At 44.7% G+C, this 17,520-nt stretch overlaps 2 protein-coding genes across 6 annotated transcripts in view; both read right to left on the reverse strand.

The window, feature by feature from the left end:
* Positions 1-691: 691 nt before the first annotated feature.
* On the reverse strand, positions 692-4,274 carry fam210b (family with sequence similarity 210 member B). The gene is made up of 3 exons (XM_053866976.1): positions 3,717-4,274; positions 1,256-1,452; positions 692-1,145 (listed from the first exon to the last, which is right to left on the reverse strand). Exons 1-3 carry the CDS (start codon positions 4,113-4,115, stop codon positions 929-931), a joined length of 813 nt encoding a protein of 270 aa, XP_053722951.1. The 5' UTR covers positions 4,116-4,274; the 3' UTR covers positions 692-928.
* Positions 4,275-7,243: 2,969 nt separating this feature from the next.
* ppp1r16b (protein phosphatase 1, regulatory subunit 16B) overlaps positions 7,244-17,520 on the reverse strand; it is an 80,146-nt gene continuing 69,869 nt past the window's right edge. For all 5 annotated transcript variants that reach the window (XM_053866971.1, XM_053866974.1, XM_053866972.1 and 2 more), the window contains 7 exons: positions 17,242-17,345; positions 14,577-14,701; positions 11,641-11,766; positions 11,482-11,557; positions 10,302-10,431; positions 10,095-10,233; positions 7,244-9,474 (listed from right to left, as the gene is read on the reverse strand). In XM_053866971.1, the coding sequence (XP_053722946.1) occupies positions 9,001-9,474; positions 10,095-10,233; positions 10,302-10,431; positions 11,482-11,557; positions 11,641-11,766; positions 14,577-14,701; positions 17,242-17,345 (1,174 nt within the window). In that variant the 3' untranslated portion in view covers positions 7,244-9,000. The remainder of the gene's footprint in view (positions 9,475-10,094; positions 10,234-10,301; positions 10,432-11,481; positions 11,558-11,640; positions 11,767-14,576; positions 14,702-17,241; positions 17,346-17,520) is intronic.

The raw sequence follows: 17,520 nt of genomic DNA on the forward strand, positions 1-17,520 counted from the left end.
GGAAAAGGAGTGACATTGAGTCATTTAAAGGGTTAAAAGCTGTAGAAGTAGGTCACCATTATTAGTAGTTGGAAGAATAAATTGTTTTTTGGAGACACACTACAATTATTCGAGTATACAGTGTTTAAATAGCATAATAACATAATTGACACCTCATTATAAAAAAATAAATAAGTCAACTGTAATCATCAGAAACTGGAACATTGTCGGACGATTATAATGAATTAAATACTGCATTGATGCTGATATTTGATACACATACTGTATGTTCGAAGTTGAGAACACTTTCTGTGGAGTGAAATTCAGTTTAAATAGTGTGTCAGAAACAAACCAAATGACTTATGAGTGGTGACGATATGAGTGGTGACGTCCATGTTTGTTTTCTTTTCTGAATTCAAATAAACAGCAGTTGAAGGGATGAAAATCTTAAGAAGATTTGAACTGCTACTTTGACTGTGAAGAAACTTGTTTTAGATGGTTTCGTCTGACTGTTACTAGTCACTCACTAGTTGTGTGTGTGCATTTTGTCCTTTTGACATGAATTCTGAAATTAATATAAGCAAATGAATACATTTCTGAACATGTTTCATTTGGAGTCAATATTTTACAGAGGCCTTCAGTCAGTGACTGTGCTCAGTAATTCATTCATTACTTTTTACATGCACAGAAAACACACAAAATCAAAGGAGAACTTCCTTTTTAATAATTAAATACACACGTCCCATTAAAAGAAAACGCTTCCACCACAACAAACCAGAAAATTCACTTGAAGTATCGATGGACTCTTCACAGCATTAAAAGAACAAACCTGCTTGAGAGTGAAACTTCACGTCCCTGATTGTAAAGTTGCATTTTTAAGACCATTTTGTTCCCCAAGCATCCGCAGCCCTGCCAGTGTTCGGCTGCGCTTGAATGTTGTCACCGGTCCTCAGGGTGCAGGAGTCGGTGGTTTAAAGAGTCCCGTCTTCCTCAGGTAGCGGACGATGAGGGGAACCGATACCAGGGTGATGCTGATGCGCACTGGTGCAAAGAGTTTGTGGACAGCGTAGGCCAAGACAAACGTGCTGGTCCCTGCGGCCATTTTGGAGCGGATGATGGCCTCACTGAAGCCCAGCTTCGACAGGAGACTCACCATGTCCAGCCCACTGAGGAGAAGGAAAGGATGAAGCAGGTTAGAGAGCCAGTTCTACACACGTCCACTGAGAGGCGCTGTTAAAGCGTTATAGTGTAAAGCAACAACAGAAACGGCTTTCACCTGGATATCAGGAGGTAGAACATTCCCAGGGACATCAGTGAGATGCAGATATGAAAGGAGACTCCCACTGCTCCGTATTCTTTGAAGACCGTTTTCAACTGCTGGGCTTTGGAGGGTTTGACGGCACCCAGCTCCGTCTCCTCCAGAGTCTTGTCTGCAGACGAGGGGGTCACGTCCTCCTTTACATTCTGGTCGACCTGTGAGGATCATTGAAGAATAGATGGTAAGACACTGACTAACAGTCAGTCATAAAAATACATGCCTGGATTGGAGATGGCCTTCAAACTTGCCATACATGAAGCAGATGATGGGGCAGACTAGTTTGACACTGCGTTTTAGGAGCACGTTCCTGGACTAGGACTGTGAGAAAACATTTAAAGAACAGCACAACAGAGTTTAAGAGGGCTGCGCTGGAGGGAATACAAGGGCTGCCGGCCTCGTCTCAGGGGCCTCTCTCATGTGTGTGTGTGCACTTCTCCTCTGTACTCATGACCTCGACACACGACCCTCAGAGAGGAACAAGCAGAAGACTCAGTCCCAACACTCACATGCACCAGTGTGTGTGTGTGTGTGTGTGTGTGTGTAATAAAACTGATTAGTGACGACAAAGACGGGACACAGCAGAGGCACGTGGAAGGGGAACATGTGACTCCCGATAGTTTACGGGGCACTAATAAGTTGGCCTCTTTGGATGCCTTTATTTGTCCAGGAATATTGTGGAAGAGAAGCAGTAGCTCCTACTCCTCTTCGACCTCAGGTCACTGCTGGAAGACCAGATGTGACGGGTGGTTGCAGCGTCTTCTTTGCGGGCGGTGCTGATGAAAGATAGCCGTTTCATTCAACGGGCGAAAGATAAAGAGCTCCACCCTGCTGGCCACAAACTGATACAACAAGTCAGTTGTAACCGTTTCACGAGAACTGTGACTCACTTACAAGACTCACATCACTCAAAACAAACTTGCAGCACACCTAGCTCAACGTCTCCTCTCACAAGTCCAGAGGATCAGAACAAATCGCTGAATTAAGTTGTCACTCTGCTTTTTGTTGTCTGACATTTTTCGGCCTGACAGATGAAGCTGCAGCAAGGGGACGTGCTCGCGCGCCAACAATAGACAATAGCAGGGCGAGAGTGGGCGCCGGGGCAGGCTGCTGTTTTTCAGACACGGCCTTAGAAAAAGCAAAGGCGGGCAATGGCGTGGGAGGGGTCATGTGACAAAGGAGCCAGAGTGAGTTGTGCTAAGCAGAGTGGTGAGAGTGGTGTGAGGAGTAGACACACATGTGGAGAGTGTCAGTGAAGGCATCTGAAGAAGCTTTTGATATGAGAAAATAAAGTGTGCTTAACCACAGACAACAAAGCCAGGGAGAGGCCTCCAGTTGGAGCTAAGATCTGCAATATTTCTGTGTTCAAAACCTAGAATCTCAGGTTGTGTTTTCATCACTGAATAAACTGGCCTCTCTTCTAGGTGCAGTGACCTTCTGTCACAGTTGGAGGACGCATCATAGGTTAGTGGTAAATCTAGCAGCAGCACTGACTTGACCCCTGACTGGTGCACGTTTGTAGAATGACACTTCAAACTAAGGAGCACTACTGTGTGCTGTGTCTCCTCTACAACTGTGGGTTCACAAATATGTTAGCAACACTGGGAAACAAACAGACGCATGACAACTGAAGCTTCACCAAATGTTTCATATGCATATCTGTTCACCGGAAAGTTCTGTCAGTCCAAAAACAACCGTGCAGTTCACCAAGACTGGAAGTAAAACCTCATTAAATGTCTTCACTTGCAGTTTGAGTGAAGCTACTCTATCAGGTCAAAGTAGACACGGTCGGAACAGCGGCTCCATCGTGTACCACAACAAGTTTTGAGCTTTTTTTTTTCTTCCGCAAAACACAAACCCATTTTTCACACATTTTCATTCCTAAAATGTTCTGTGAGCCACTGACCTGCAATGAAGGCCATCCATGTTTTTGTGTGCTTAAAACCTCTAGTTCAAAGGTCTTTATTATCATATATTTAGCATTAAAAAAATAAGTTTGTCTGAATTTTGAGCCGATTACTCTTTTTAAATAGCTATCTGAAATGATTTAGAAGAGCAGATTTGGGCCCCAGGTCTTGGGTTGACGCTAAACTACGTTGGCATCAAGACGACCAGCGTTATTTAACACTTTACAATAGTGAATAACCATAAAGCTGTTACACAAAGCCCCTTCCTTGTGGTGTTTGGAACAAAATAAAAACAACAACGATGACAATAACGTCTAAAATGTTTTCAAGATTCAGGTTAACTAGAACTAATTGACTTTAACTTTAGGAGTGTATTTTACATTGAGGGTGAAGGGCAACACTGGACTTCTTATCTCGGTGTTCTAGTATGTTCCTCCGGCGAGCCCTGGTTCCCTCAAAGTGCGGCAGACAGAACAAGTCAAACCGGATGTTGTTTGTTGTGGAAGGAACATTACCTGTCCGGGGCTCTGGTTCCTGCTGCTCGGTGACGTGGAGGAGCATCTGCTGGGCTGCATGGTTCTGCCTCTGCTTACACTGGAAGACCAGCAGCTTCCCGTAAACAAAACATGACCCGCACTTGGCGGACCTCTGAGCCCTAGCGCGACCGATGAGGGCAGCAGGGTCACGCGACCCGGGCTCCGGATCAGGAGCTGGTGCTGGTGGTGCTGTCGCAGGTGCGGCGGCGAGCCTCGGCCCGCGACGCTTACGTGCAGGTACCGGTAGCCGCGTAACGCCTGGTGGCTCTTACGTAACGTCGAAGTGACGTCACAAAGTCCGTTTGCCTTCAGTCGAACTGGTTCGATCCGACCCAGAGACGCAGCACACCGACACCGCGCGGCTTGGCTCAGGAACATGGCGGTCGAGCCTCCGACGGTCCAGATGATCTTCGAGGCTGAAGGGTGGCTAATGTCCCGGACTGTTTTCCGTAAACATGGTGGCCGTAGTGTGTGTGAGAGAGAGATCGGTCCGACTGACCGGAGGCGACCACAGCCAATGAGCGCGCAGGCGCAACGGCAGATGGTGACGTAACCAGAGAGGCGGAGCCATTTAAAGGTGCAACTCTGAACATGGTTGAAAAGGTGAATGACGTCATTGTTCCGTAATATTGGGGTGAAATATGACACTGTTGTCTAAATCACTGACGACGTCAATATACACAAAATAAGTGGCTTGCGAAACTCTAAAAATGTAACTATAGTTCATTCCAGTATGAGAATATGGCAATGTCTTTTAGCTAAAAGCTTTGCTGCTACAGTCGTCTGATGTAAAATGTGTTACTCTTTATTTTGGAGTGCGAACATCAATTGTAATGATGATATGACTGTTATTTACAGTCTCCCTCTTCATGTAGTCTCTTTGTTCAAGTTTGACATCATTAATTATTTCATTGATTCATATGATATCAGCTGTTCATTCTCATGAAGTCTCTTTGTAATATATTTTTTTCAATTGTTATTTCAGCGTTTCTTTTGTGAAAAAGCAAGTGCAGTTTTCGAATTGAACACTGAAGTTCTTGCTAAAATATTTAGGCGAAATGACACAGTTACAGAGTGAGTCGCTTTGAACGATGGCAGTTTCTTCATTCTGAGATAAGGGAGCGTCTCCTGGCATCAGGTCACATTGCTAGACCACGGTGGCAAAGCTTGTGTTGTGAAAATCCATGGACTGAAATGTGGTGGTTTATAAAGCTGCTCGATCTGGGCCTCTCAGTGTTTCTTCCTCTTTATCAGCTGCATGAAGTCAAAGCTTTCCGCTGCTGGGATGGAGCCTTTGAATATACTTTATTGAGCCTGTTTTATGGGACTGTAACTCTTCCTCTTTTGTAAAGCTCATTCAACTGTTTCGGTTTTCTCTGTGGTCGTTGTTATGAGCTCCTCATGACTTCATTCACTTTTGGACTGTGTAGTATCGATGTGGTACAACGTCAAATGGGGTGTTTATCATTCATTTTATGTCAACTTTTTACATACATATACACATTGTCAGTCCTGTTTACTAAGAGTTAAATTGTGGGGGGTTTATTTTTATAAAAAAATAAAAAAAGATGTTGTAAGATGTAATTTTGGTTGTTTTCAAATTATTATTTTATCATTAGTAGGAGTATATTTAAAATAATTATGATTTAATCTGTATTTTTATCCGTATTATTCTTTCGGTTCGTGTTTCTTTAATGAATGTATATTCCCACTTGACAAGTTTTTTGTGTTTGTTCTTTAAAGGAATTGTTGAGCAGGCGAGAGGTTGTTGTTGAGCCAAGATCCGATCCTCGAGGAGCCGTGAATGTTATCTTACTTTCAGAAGCATCTACACCAGTACCACAGTATTGACAAAAGCTTATTACATGACATGAAATATACATTTGCATGTACTTTGGAAGAATAATAATCATAATGAATTTTGAGTTTAAGGCTGTGGGGAAGGTTTGTTTGTGTCTATGAAACAAGAACAAAGCTTTTAGACCTGAAGTGACCTGTGAATTGAAATGTAAGTGTCTTGTGGTGTATTTTAGACAGCAGAGCACAACATTACTTCCCACACACAACAATCCACAGTTGAACTCTAAACGTATTACAGTTTACGCTCAGCTTGTTCCCTCCAAATCACCTGCTCAGTGTGGAGGCAGGTCCATGTGTGGTGGGTCCAGTGGAGCGTTGCGGGCTCTGCCTCTGTGAATCCACTCAGTGTCCAAACAACTAGACATATTTTCTCCTTGGAAACGGCTGACGGTTCCTTCCTCAGAATCCAAGCATTTACCCGTGCTGAAGAGCAGGCCGTGTCTCTGGGGCTGGGACCAGGTCCAGCTGGACGGCTCCCTATAACTCAGACACAATAGTGAAGCCCCACAGAGGAGGCAGTTCAGCGCACGTACCCCTGTGTGTGTGTGTGTGTGTGTCTGTGTCTGGAGCTGGGCTTTGACAGGACACCAATGCTCCACTTTGTTTCGTCAGCGAGCCGCCTTATGTGGATGTTTGGTCTGTAAATTTGTTCAACTAATCCTTGAGCTAACATTGTCAGTGTCACTGGAGGACGCTGAGTCAGCATGCTGATATTAAATACACCCAGAGGAGTACTGCATGAGGAGAGAAGAGCGTGTTTTAGGCCTTTTTTTTTTTTTAACTGACGCTTGGGCCTCACCTGCCTCCTGCACCATGATCTGCTTTCATTTTGTGGTTAAAGTCCAGGGAGACTGAAATAAACACACTGACGTGATGAATTAGCTGTTCATACTGTAGCTACCAATGAATGTTGAGAGCAGTCCAGTCCACACTTTCTGGATATGACCTGGGTAAAATATGATTTCAGTGCACTTGATTTCAACATCTGATTTTGTGTAATGGTATTTCAATTGTTTTTAAAGTGTTTGAAATGCTGGTGCTCAAAACCTTTGTAAACACTTGTTTGTTGATGAATTTAACTCTTAAACAGCCATTTATAACTGTTTATTAGAACATATTTAAATACATTCTAACCACCATCTGGACTATTCCAAGGAAACTTGGCAGCCAGATGTTCTCTTCAGGCTGCAGGTGCATGACTACAGTACTGGCTGATTCTAGACCAAAAGAGGAAGCTGTGTTATTGTGATCTTTACCATCTTATTCACTCTCCACCTCTTGTTTGAAGGTGTTTTATTGCCATTCATTCTTTTTTCTTTTTTGCTTATTTTTAAAGCCAAATATAACACCCTCTACATACTGTATATTTTTTTCCTTCTGCTCACTGACAGAGTGCTGAACTCTGGGCGTCGCCAATGGACACACTGACCTCGCCGACCTGCAGCGAGTGAATGAGAGGAAGTTCCACGGAGAGAAAACAACTGTGAGTCTTTTGAAGCCGACAGCTGAGGTGGAGCCGAGAGACAGCTGAGTGGTGAAGGACGCCTGACCTCTGACCCCTGAGTGGAGACGACACCTCAGAGAGAGGTACACGCCAATCACACGGAAGGATTATTAAATCCTGAAAGTCATTCAGCCAGACGTAGTGAAAATTCCAAAATATACACTTTATTCAAAATATGTTAATGCAAGCATGACTTTACTCCAGTAAATACAAAAATCAGTAGTTTTCTTTTCGGGAGATGAACACAAGCCTCGGTCAGCACACCATATGGGTCTGGAACAGGTGAGTCACTTGTAAGGAGAGCAGATGAGGTCAAAGTTCAGGATGGGACTGTAGGGCCAGTGAGGAAGCACGGCATGAATGCATAAACTGAATTCACTTCAAATAGTACGTTTATTTGAGGGATCGTGAATAGAAACTGGGAGTGTATATGTAAATGTGCACAAAAATAAAAGGCAAATCTTGGTCATTAGAACGAGTCTGAGAGGAGAGAGGCTTAACATGATCATGCAGCTTCACTGCTATTAAAAACCTGGGATAAAATGTTGATGAGGATCACAACTTTGAACAAGTCATTCTTTAAAGTCTCCGGACAACTTGGATCCGCAGTAGAATCTTACAACGAAAGTGGTTTTCTTTGGCACTGACCAGATGATTATCACAAGGAGAGAAACGGTTCTATTTGGTCCTTTTTTTTTTTAACATGGATTATTTTGGCTGCTAAAAATAACTGATACACCAAAAAGCATCACTCGGTCGTGGCATTTTTGGTAGCAAATTTTGTGGCAATAATTTAGTTTCCCCATATTTATTGTATTCTAAATTGTTCTTTGTTTTAACCGGAGAGTTGCACTGCATTAGCCGGTAGATGGCTCCAGTGTGCAAGGAAACAATACGGCTGCAACGTAGCGAAGAAGACGTTAGTTAGAATGTCCTTTTAAGATACATTTGTGAGTATTTATTATGATTTTTTTTTTTTTACAAAATGCTAGTAGGTGACTGAGTTTGTGATATTCAACACTGTAAAAGGGATCGTTTTTCTATAGAAAATAAAATGTAACGCAAGTTTGAGCTCAGAACAGTTTGTGCAAATGATTTAATAAAAAACACTGAGTAAGTCGAGATGTGACATCATTAGACGTGAAAAAGCTCGGCAGGAAAGTTTAAAAAAGAGCGGGCTTCAAATCTTCTGGATTTCCAGAAACAAACTATTGTACAGTAATTCACCATTTCAGTTCATGACACAACGTCAGTGATGAGGAGACCCACAACAACACAGGACTTTTCTGTTTTTTACACATGTACATGTCACTTCACCTCGGTTCTTCACGGTTGTTTCTCACTTCTTTGCACACATACACCCACGTAATAAATACTCTTTAAGAAATAATGCTTTGCACACATTAATTTCATAAATAAGGAAATATACAGTCGTTCTTTTCAACAAACACTTGCTTAAATTAGCTCCAACAAACAGATTCTGTCAGTTTCAGATGTCGGGACGGCGGCATGGAGCGGTAGTTAAACCACGTTGCTTCCCTTTACTACAGCAGGCAGCGACTCCCGCAGAGCCTGCAGTTTGCTACTTTTTGCTGATTCTGATATGTTGCGGCGTAAAAAGACATGAGTGGCTTTCACTGAAACAAGAGTTTAGCGGGTCGGGTCAAACGCGCATTTTGGGATTTGCAGTACCTCCAGATATTCCATTTGGATGTGCAAATGTGAAACAGCTGACGGCCTGAGCAGTTTTCTTCAGTCGAATCAGTCAAATCTGGAAGTATAAAGTGGCTTCTTTCTTTCCACTGCAAGGTCAAGGAGGAAGTGTGTGTAAGCTGGGGTGTGTGTTGAGCCTCCGTACCCCTCTTGACTTCTGTGCAAACACTTGCTGTCACTCCAGTGCTACGACACGCAGCAGCAGGTCCGTGCTTTGGGCTGCTCGTCCTCGAACGGCTGCTTCAGTTTGAGCAGGGGCGGGTCGCCGCTGGCCGGAGTGTAGAAGACCGCGTTGCCATTGGAGGAGACCAGCGGCATCCTGGGGTCGTCCGAGTTGATTTTGGCATCGGAGAAGGAGTCCGTGGAGCCGTTACCGAGGTGACCGTTAAACAAAGGGTGATTCAGAAGTTTGGCGGCCGCCCTCTGCTTCTTCAGCTCAGAGAGAGTCTGGGCTCGCTCCCGAGGCCATGTGTCCTCTGGGGTGGGAGGGGTGGTGATGACCACGCTCCTGTCTGACGTCGGCGTGTTGCCGTTGGAAGGCGACTGTGGCGGCACGGACGCTGTCGTATTGATGAGGCCATTGTGTTTGTTCTTGCTGTCTTTGAGGATGGTGGGCAGCGTGGGCTTGTCCAGGAGCTCCGGGAGAAGAGACGGCTTCACCTGGACAGAGAGCTGCGGTCATTGACCCGTTCATGGCTTACAGACAGGAGGCATGGCTGCTGCTTGACTTCAATCCTGTACGACTGAGTGAACTCTTATGTGGCTTTATCCAAGACAAATTTCATTTTCAATATCTGCAATCTATTAAATGTTACCACCAGGTTTGGATTATTTCATAACAGTTAAAGTGGAAAACCGCTGGTGTGGCAGAACTGAGCAACCGAGTGGTCTTCCCACACTCGCTGGTTTTGGGTGACACTGCAGTGTCTGTTTCTGGAGTAGATTAGGCATTTTAAACTTGTAGATTATTCTGGAGTAGATTAGGGATTTTAAACTTCTATTTTTACGAACATTTATTGAGGATCACATGCGCAACAGACTGCATGAAAATATCACAATCTTGAAAATCATTCTCGCACAACTCCACAGCCCTGCAGGCATTAATCTTGGCAAACACTTCGGAGGAGGCGTCCAAAATGTCGGTGAAAATTAGTCTTCTCATTCACGCTGGAGGTTTGCATTAGCCTTTCACTCCTCACCCGGAGCAGCTTCACTTGACCTAAAAACACTTGGCCTAAGATGGGGACGTGCACTATTTCACCCTCTTTGATGTCACTTACCTGGATGGTCTCCTGATCCAACTCCTTCTCTCGGTCCTCGTCCTCCTCCCTGCCTCCCCTCCACACGATGGCTTCAGTCTCGTACTCTTTACGGCACAGGTTGTGTCTGTCGGACAGGCTCGCTCGACGCACCACTTTCCTGTGGACAGACGCAGAGGTCACGCTGAGGTCATGTCTGCTCGACAGCCAGCAGGGGGCGGCGCTCACCCGCGGCTGCCTGCGCTGGACGTCCTCCGACACAGTGACGTCTTATGCTTGAGCTGCGACTTCATGATGATGTCGTGTTTTTGTTTGAGGTCCAGTAGGATGGTGCGGAACTCCTCATCCTCACACAGGTCTGTGGAAGACAGGACGGAAGTTAGAGTGTTTCAGGCTAAACAGACACCAGCAGAGTCACCAAGTATACAGAAACAAAAACGGAAAATGATGGGGAAGGAAAGGAATTTGATGGAAAGCGGAGGATGGAGGATGTTTGACTTCTGTGTTATGACACAATGTTTGGAGGATATGAAGGAGGAGAAACAGAGCTAATGATGCAAGCTGTCATCCCAGGATTTAACCCGGTTGGCTTTCAAAATACTGTTGCCTGAAAATACCTAGGAAGGCATACTGTAAAAGAGAAAGTCCTTCAGTGTGGCCCAAAGTTTGAGACTGGAGTAAATTCACTCAACTTGCATATTATGATGTCACCAGCCAGCAGCCATAGTGAATCAGATAACTTCTACAGATCCCTGGACACGGTGAAGCAAGGCATCGACTCTAATATGTGCTGCTTGTGGACCCTCAGGACGTCTATCACTACATATAGAAGCTTTCTGTTTCACTGTCTGACTGAACACCTTCACAGGATGAACATTTCTCTTCACAATCTGAGTCAGTCTAATTCACTCTCTTCGTTTTAGATATGCTCCTGCTACATAACTCCTGCCTCCCTCATCTCCTCGATCGCAGGGTAGTTGTCAAACTCCAAAAATCTAACAGAAGGACACCCACAGCTGTTTCTCAGATTGAAGTTACAGGTGTCCACCACCTGTTAGTGTAAAGTAGTCACTACATCAGGCTCTACATTTGCAGCTTGACTTGCTTAAATGCTTGTCGCGCGACTGTGGTGCTTCAACGTGTAAAACATAAATTCATGGTCAGACTCATATTTCCTGTCACAGTTCATGGACAGTAATGTCTTGACAGTAATGTCTTGTTCGTACCGCAATATCTGAGAAGTGAGTACAAGTTTACACAACAAAGTCACTAGTTAAAAAAGAAAAAAAGATGGGCCATGAAGAAAGGGTTATTCAGGTGTGAAATGGTGGGATATTTCGGCCTCTGAGTTTGACACCAGCTACAGAGGTGATGTAGTGATGCATGCTGCTGTGTGGCGCAACGTTACCGATGGGGGTCTCCTCCAGGAAGGTCTTGGCGTTTAGACTCGCTCCATGAGACACAAGCAGCTCAGCAACGTGCATCTGCAACATCAGCAGTGGCGGCAGATCAGTCTGCAGCATCACAACTGGTTCCTTTGCTCCGGCGCGTGTGGCCTGATCCTCACCTGACCCCAGCAGGCTGCAGCGTGCAGAGGCTGCCATCCGTCAGAGTCCCTCAGGTCCATGCGCGCACCGCCCTCCAGCAGCAGCTCCGCCGCCTGGACGTAGCCGTTCGCCGCCGCGATGTGGAGCTGCAGGCAGAGTCACAGACCAGTGATGACCACGGCGGAGAGAAATCTTCTGCGTGGCCAAACCCTCCAAGAGGTTTTGTTCGCGAGCGCTCTGGTAACTCAGCTGAGCAGAAACTGATGACACAGAACTGACCAGCTCCAGAATTTCCTCCCGCTGTTGACTAAACATTTTCAGCCCCACACAAGCAGAGGCTGCCAACTTCCCTTGGCACACACTCCAGCTGCCCTCACTTCTAATGGACAGTATGAAGATAAGCATCGTACAACCTAGCCGCCAAACGGCAATGTGTGACTGACCACGGGAATTTAAAAATCAAGGAGAATTCAATGAACAACATCGACCTCCTGCTGTTGCAAGATTCATTTGCTAAAACTGTGCTGAGATACATCTTGGCACGGTGCGAGGCGCGTACACGGCTGAACCCTGATATCGGAGCGGGACGTTGTGCTATCTCCGTCTGTGCAGGATTCACCCTAAACGCAACAAAGTGCACGTTCATGTGATGACTTCAGCATATATTTATAGACCAGGAGGAATATTGCCTACAGTCTCTTGTTAAAGCGCATAAATGAGCTCACATTGAGGAGAAGCGGTTGTTGCTCTGACCGTTTGTTGTGGAATGTGATATTCCTGCAGGAATATTAACACAGAAATAGCAGCTGTAAAGGCCAATAACTCAAGAGTGTTCTGGCCCAGACCTATTGGATTTCACACGCAGCGTGTTTCATCAGCAATACAAATTGATTTTACCTCAAAGAGCTTCAAGTGTTGCAGTGCATGATGGGACTTGAGCATTAGTGGTCAATGATGACAGACAGTAAGTCGATGGCTAAACAGATAGCATTGTCTGGCCAAAGAATTTATGGAGTGAAAAAAACTAGGGGAACAATGAGGGGGCAAGAGGGTTTCGCTACTAAAGGTTAGAAATGTCTAACTGGGTGGAAACAGTTTGGAGTGGGTTGAATTCCTCAATGACAGATGTTACATAACATTGCAGAATTTCACTTTTCCTCCCTCCCTCCTGTCTGGAACATAGCCAGAGGTACTATCAGGGAACAATCCTGGCCTAGAAGGATTTACACGGTAAATGACATCAAAAGTCTTGGCCAACAACACAAATACTTCATAAATTTTAATCATTAATTATTGAGGTTAGATGCAATTACATTTCCAGGATATGGTGCTGCATGTAAAAAAAAAAACTGGAAAAAAATAAAGAAACCTTTTCTCTCAAACTCCCTCCACCCCACAGCCTTCGAAACATAAGTAAATAATAAAATTATGCGCTAAACGTCCAATACTTCTTTTTTTGCTCTATGCCTCGTCTTCACCTTCATTTCTCTCTTTTTTACACTTTATTTGTTTCATCTTTTTTCAGGTAAATGCTACATTGAGTCCTCAGGAGTCCTCGAAAAAAAAACCACGAGACTTTTGATTTAAACAGAAATAGATGTGCGATTTATCATTTTCCCTCAAAACAGGTAAACAAGTGAATAAAAAACAAAACAGGAGTTATGCTCGTCATGGAACTTTTAATGCGTAAAACTATATTTTCCCACTAGTGGGACTCGCAGCCTTACCGAGATATAACTGTTGATCTCTGTTTCAGAATAAAACACTGAGTGTATTCAAAGGAAAGTATCAAAAAATTTCATCAGAAGCAAGAAGTGAAGGCGGAACAGACGCTTGTGCGCTCAGACTTCACAGCTCAGCGAGGTTATTCCGGGCTACTATCACGTCCCCTCGGCTGTTTTCATCCTGAGAGTCTGTCGCTGTTTCCCACTGAGATTAAATCTCTCATGCAGAGACTCCATCGAAACGCAAACTCTATAATGTCGCCATAATTCCGGGTCTTAGAGCGTCGCTGCTTTGGCGGCGTGGAAAAACGGCAAACAGGTGCAGCTTCAGATTAAAAACATGGAACGCTGAGATTGTGGCCGACTCTCGAGGGATTACAGCGAGATTACGCAATTGGTTTACCTTTAGTTGCGTCTCTCTTATTTTGATTCCCAGCGGAGGAACAGAGGTGCTTTGACTGTGACACGTGGGTTTGTTCTTACGCGATATGACTTGATTCAGTTGAATCAGCCGATAACAAGAATTCCAGATTTAGACTTCAGAACAGAGACACGCCACTCATCTGTGAGCCTGTTCTCACATCTCTTCACCAGAGTAGAGAGTCAGACTCTGCTCAGAAGTCTTTCCCACTTTACTCTGCTACGGTGGACCAACTCTTCCACACACAAACCATCCCAACTCAACAGAAGTGCAGCAGAGCTCCAATAGTTCACTTCTAATAGTGGGGTCTTCTAGTTACTGTTCGTCCTATTGTGTATATAGCGGTGTGTCACTCGGTGGAAGGTCTTAAGCACCACTGCACCGGAGGAAAGAAACTGCCGGTTAAGGATACACATAGTCGAACAGCACTGTGAGCGCTTCATTTTATTAGTCTAATGTCATAAGGCTTTATGTCTGGACAGCAAGAAGCCATGTAGTCTGGAAATTGCAGTAATTTATATTCAATTCAGGATTAATTTCTGTTGCGCAATTGCACACGCGTGCAGCTTAGAGGGAACATTGCCCGTGTGTAGTATTTACATCACATTAAACGTACAAGTCAAACTGAAAGTCAGAAACTCTTTGACAGCGAAAATTCTCTGCAACAGCCTGAAACACTTTACAGCTTTGAAGTCTTCATCACTTCACCTTTGCTGATATTTACTCTTGAGATCTCACTCGGCCAATGCATCCACTCACTTCTCAGCAACACACTTGAGAGACCTGAATATTGATGCGGAGAAGTGCTCACCAGCGTCGCCCCCAGCGAGTCCTGCTGGTTGACTTCGTCCCCTCGTCTCAGTAGCTCCTGAATATCTCCCATCATCTTCCTCTCTGTGGACGCTCGCGTCTCGTTGATCATCTCCTGAGTGATGCCTGTCAAGGAAGCGCAAAGATGTTGAAAACGTTCTGCCCTGGAGCACAAGCGAAGAAGATCTGGGTCACGACTGCACAGGAGGAATCGCTGACGGGGAGGTAGACTTTGAGTTCCTCCTGGTAAATATCAGATCATCGCTGAAACTAAGTTTTAAGAGAAAAAGCTAAAGAAGTTCTCCAACTTGTTTTTTGAAAAGTTAATGAGAACTTAAGCTCAACTCTCCTGAATAATCTCTTCTCACTGAATCAATCGTTCTCTTCTATACTATACTTAGTGGCTGAGTGTGTGACTCAATAAACGGAATCGATTCTTCAAAAACAGAATCAGAATCTGGAAGAAACCAGCGTCAGGTCACATGCTTCCCTGAGGTTTCAGACTTTCACAGACATAATGTGTGAAAGCCACAAAAACAACTGAGGTTTTGTAACAATAAAACTAACACTCTCAAACTATTTCCTTCTCTTCTCTTCATGCCTTGCAGTGGGTGACTTCATAGCACATGGACCCCACGGCCGCCACTCGTGTTCCCGTAGAACCCCGAGCTCAAATTCGAAGCAGAATTGTTGAAAATGACGACCGCTGCGCTCTCGGCCCAAAACACACCATTACAGACCCCGCGTGTACGCTGACGTCTGTCGGTAATGCAGAAGCCGAGAGAAAATGGAATATGATTTCATTGCAAATTCTCCTCGGCAAAGCCATTTTTGCATTATGCGCCAGACAACATTTGTTTTTCCGTTGCTGCCTCCGCGGTAAATGTCATTCCCGCGAGTCTTTTTCACAGAATTCAACCCAGAACTGGAGGCGTGGACTTAATGTGGGATTTTTCACATAACAAATTAAACAAGAGGAAGGAATTATTGTGTTTAGGCACCACAATCACATTTTCCTTTTAACTCTAGATTTCCATAACACACCCTCAAACACAGGCTTGACACAAGCCTCATAACACACTGCAACGCCTTTCTTGTCATAAAAGTTTAAATTAAAATGTTAATCCTGTCGGACTGAGTTCACTTTCTGGGACTAAGTTTAAAACAAAGGTGTCAAACTCACAGCTCAGGGGACAACAGTAGTCTACCAGTTCTGTTTATGTGGACGGCAAGAGATTTAAATACCTACGGTTGGCATAAATCTAAGTTCAGTAATGGAATTGGAAAGTAAACTTTCAGTTTCAATTTTCTGCTATAGACTGACTTTAGCTATTCAGCTTCTCGTGCAAAGTAAGTTTAACGTTATTGTGTGAGCGTTTGTCATCCCTGCCTAACATATTTGTCACCACAGTGTTAAAGATTTATGTGTCCAATTAAATCAGGAGATGCTGAATCTTAAATATCTTTGTATGAAAATGATCATTTTATGAGCAGACTAATGTTGTGTGATCACAACCACAGGGCTTTTCGTTAATGAGCGATTATCACAGTCGTTTATTGACGATATCGCAGCGACTTCTGCAGATTCGACTGCTGCTGCTGCTCATAATTCTGGAAACTGGCTGTTCTCTGGATCCCTCACTGCTTTGTGTTTCATCCCCGCAGCATCTCTGGAGAGTTCTCCAGCACAACAGTGCTGGGAACATTACCAGCGCAATTAGCGCCTCGGCGCCCCCTTTGATCGGCCTCATATTCATTCTTCTCACCTCTCGCTGTAGTGCCGGACGCAGCTTGCCGTCGAGCTCGCTCGCTCGCTCCCCTCATTAAACACCCGGTCGCTGGCTCGGACAGATTTCCAATATTATCACTTTGAGGACAAACTCTCACATCTGCACCACTCTTTTTTTTTTTCTCCACAGAAGTTCTGTCCTGTAAATAATGCTGTTACACAACGTTTTTCTGTTGACCGTAAAGCCTCAGGGATTCAGTGTTTTACAGAAGTCACCTTCCCCAGATTGACAGAGGACAAGCTGAAAATATGATTGTGTTTGTATCTCTCCCGTTTGGCCGTCACCAAAACAAAACGCGTTTGGAAGTTTAAATGGAGACGTCTGACCCCTTTGTGTGTCACAGCGCGTGCTGTAGTTACTCACAGTTTGGCACAAGGGCCAAATATATACAAACACACAAGGTTGGTAGCATCTCGCTACTCATTCAGTCATTCATCAGCACTGTGGACAGAGCTAATCCCAGCTACTTGGTGCAAGAGGTGTGAGACACCCTGTTCAGAAAAGTGCCAGCAGGAAACCCATGCAAGGACGCAGCACACACATGCACAAAAAAGGGACTTATTAAGCTGGAATTGAACCTACAACCTCCTTTCTCTGAGGCTTCAGGACCAACCACGACTCTATAAGGAGGAGCCACTCGTTCAGAGCATCTTTTTAGCTCTGTACTCTCATAATAAAAAGTGAGTAGCCGGGGAGAAGTTGATGATCAATTATGCAAATAAGCAGCCTTCTTGAATCTAAGAGGGCAACAGAAAAAGTTGTGGAAGATTCATCACCTTGAGAGGCTCTCACCGAAACAAGCCCTTAAATTCCACAACCTTCCCATGGCAGGGTGAATATTAAATGAAATGTACCCATTAAAGATTCATCCCCTACCTCTGTTGGCCATGGCGGACTCGATGATGTCCAGCGTCGGGTCGTCCTCACACAGGTCATACGGCATGTTGCCATCCGAGTTGACCGCCAGAAGATTGGCGCCGCTGAGGGAGGAGATGAATAATTCACTGGGTTGTAATGGGAATGCCGAACCAGTCATACATCGCATCATTGATTAACATTTAATCCCGGATTGAGACGTCCTCATGACGGGTTGTTTGTCACCAGGAGGCAGCGGCAAGCATGCGGAGGTTGTTTCATAAAAGCGTTAATTGATCC

The sequence above is a fragment of the Synchiropus splendidus genome, chromosome 6 (genome assembly GCF_027744825.2).
Source record: "Synchiropus splendidus isolate RoL2022-P1 chromosome 6, RoL_Sspl_1.0, whole genome shotgun sequence".
NCBI lineage: Eukaryota > Metazoa > Chordata > Actinopteri > Syngnathiformes > Callionymidae > Synchiropus > Synchiropus splendidus.

What these genes read in the sequence shown, in the direction of transcription:
- fam210b (XM_053866976.1), bottom strand. Translation starts at nt 4,115, where the DNA reads ATGTTCCTGAGCCAAGCCGCGCGGTGTCGGTGTGCTGCGTCTCTGGGT. An exon ending in GGAACCAGAGCCCCGGACAG is followed by an intron (nt 1,453 to 3,716) that starts GTAATGTTCCTT and finishes TGATCCTCACAG; the next exon opens with GTCGACCAGAATGTAAAGGA. An exon ending in TTCTACCTCCTGATATCCAG is followed by an intron (nt 1,146 to 1,255) that starts GTGAAAGCCGTT and finishes CCTTCTCCTCAG; the next exon opens with TGGGCTGGACATGGTGAGTC.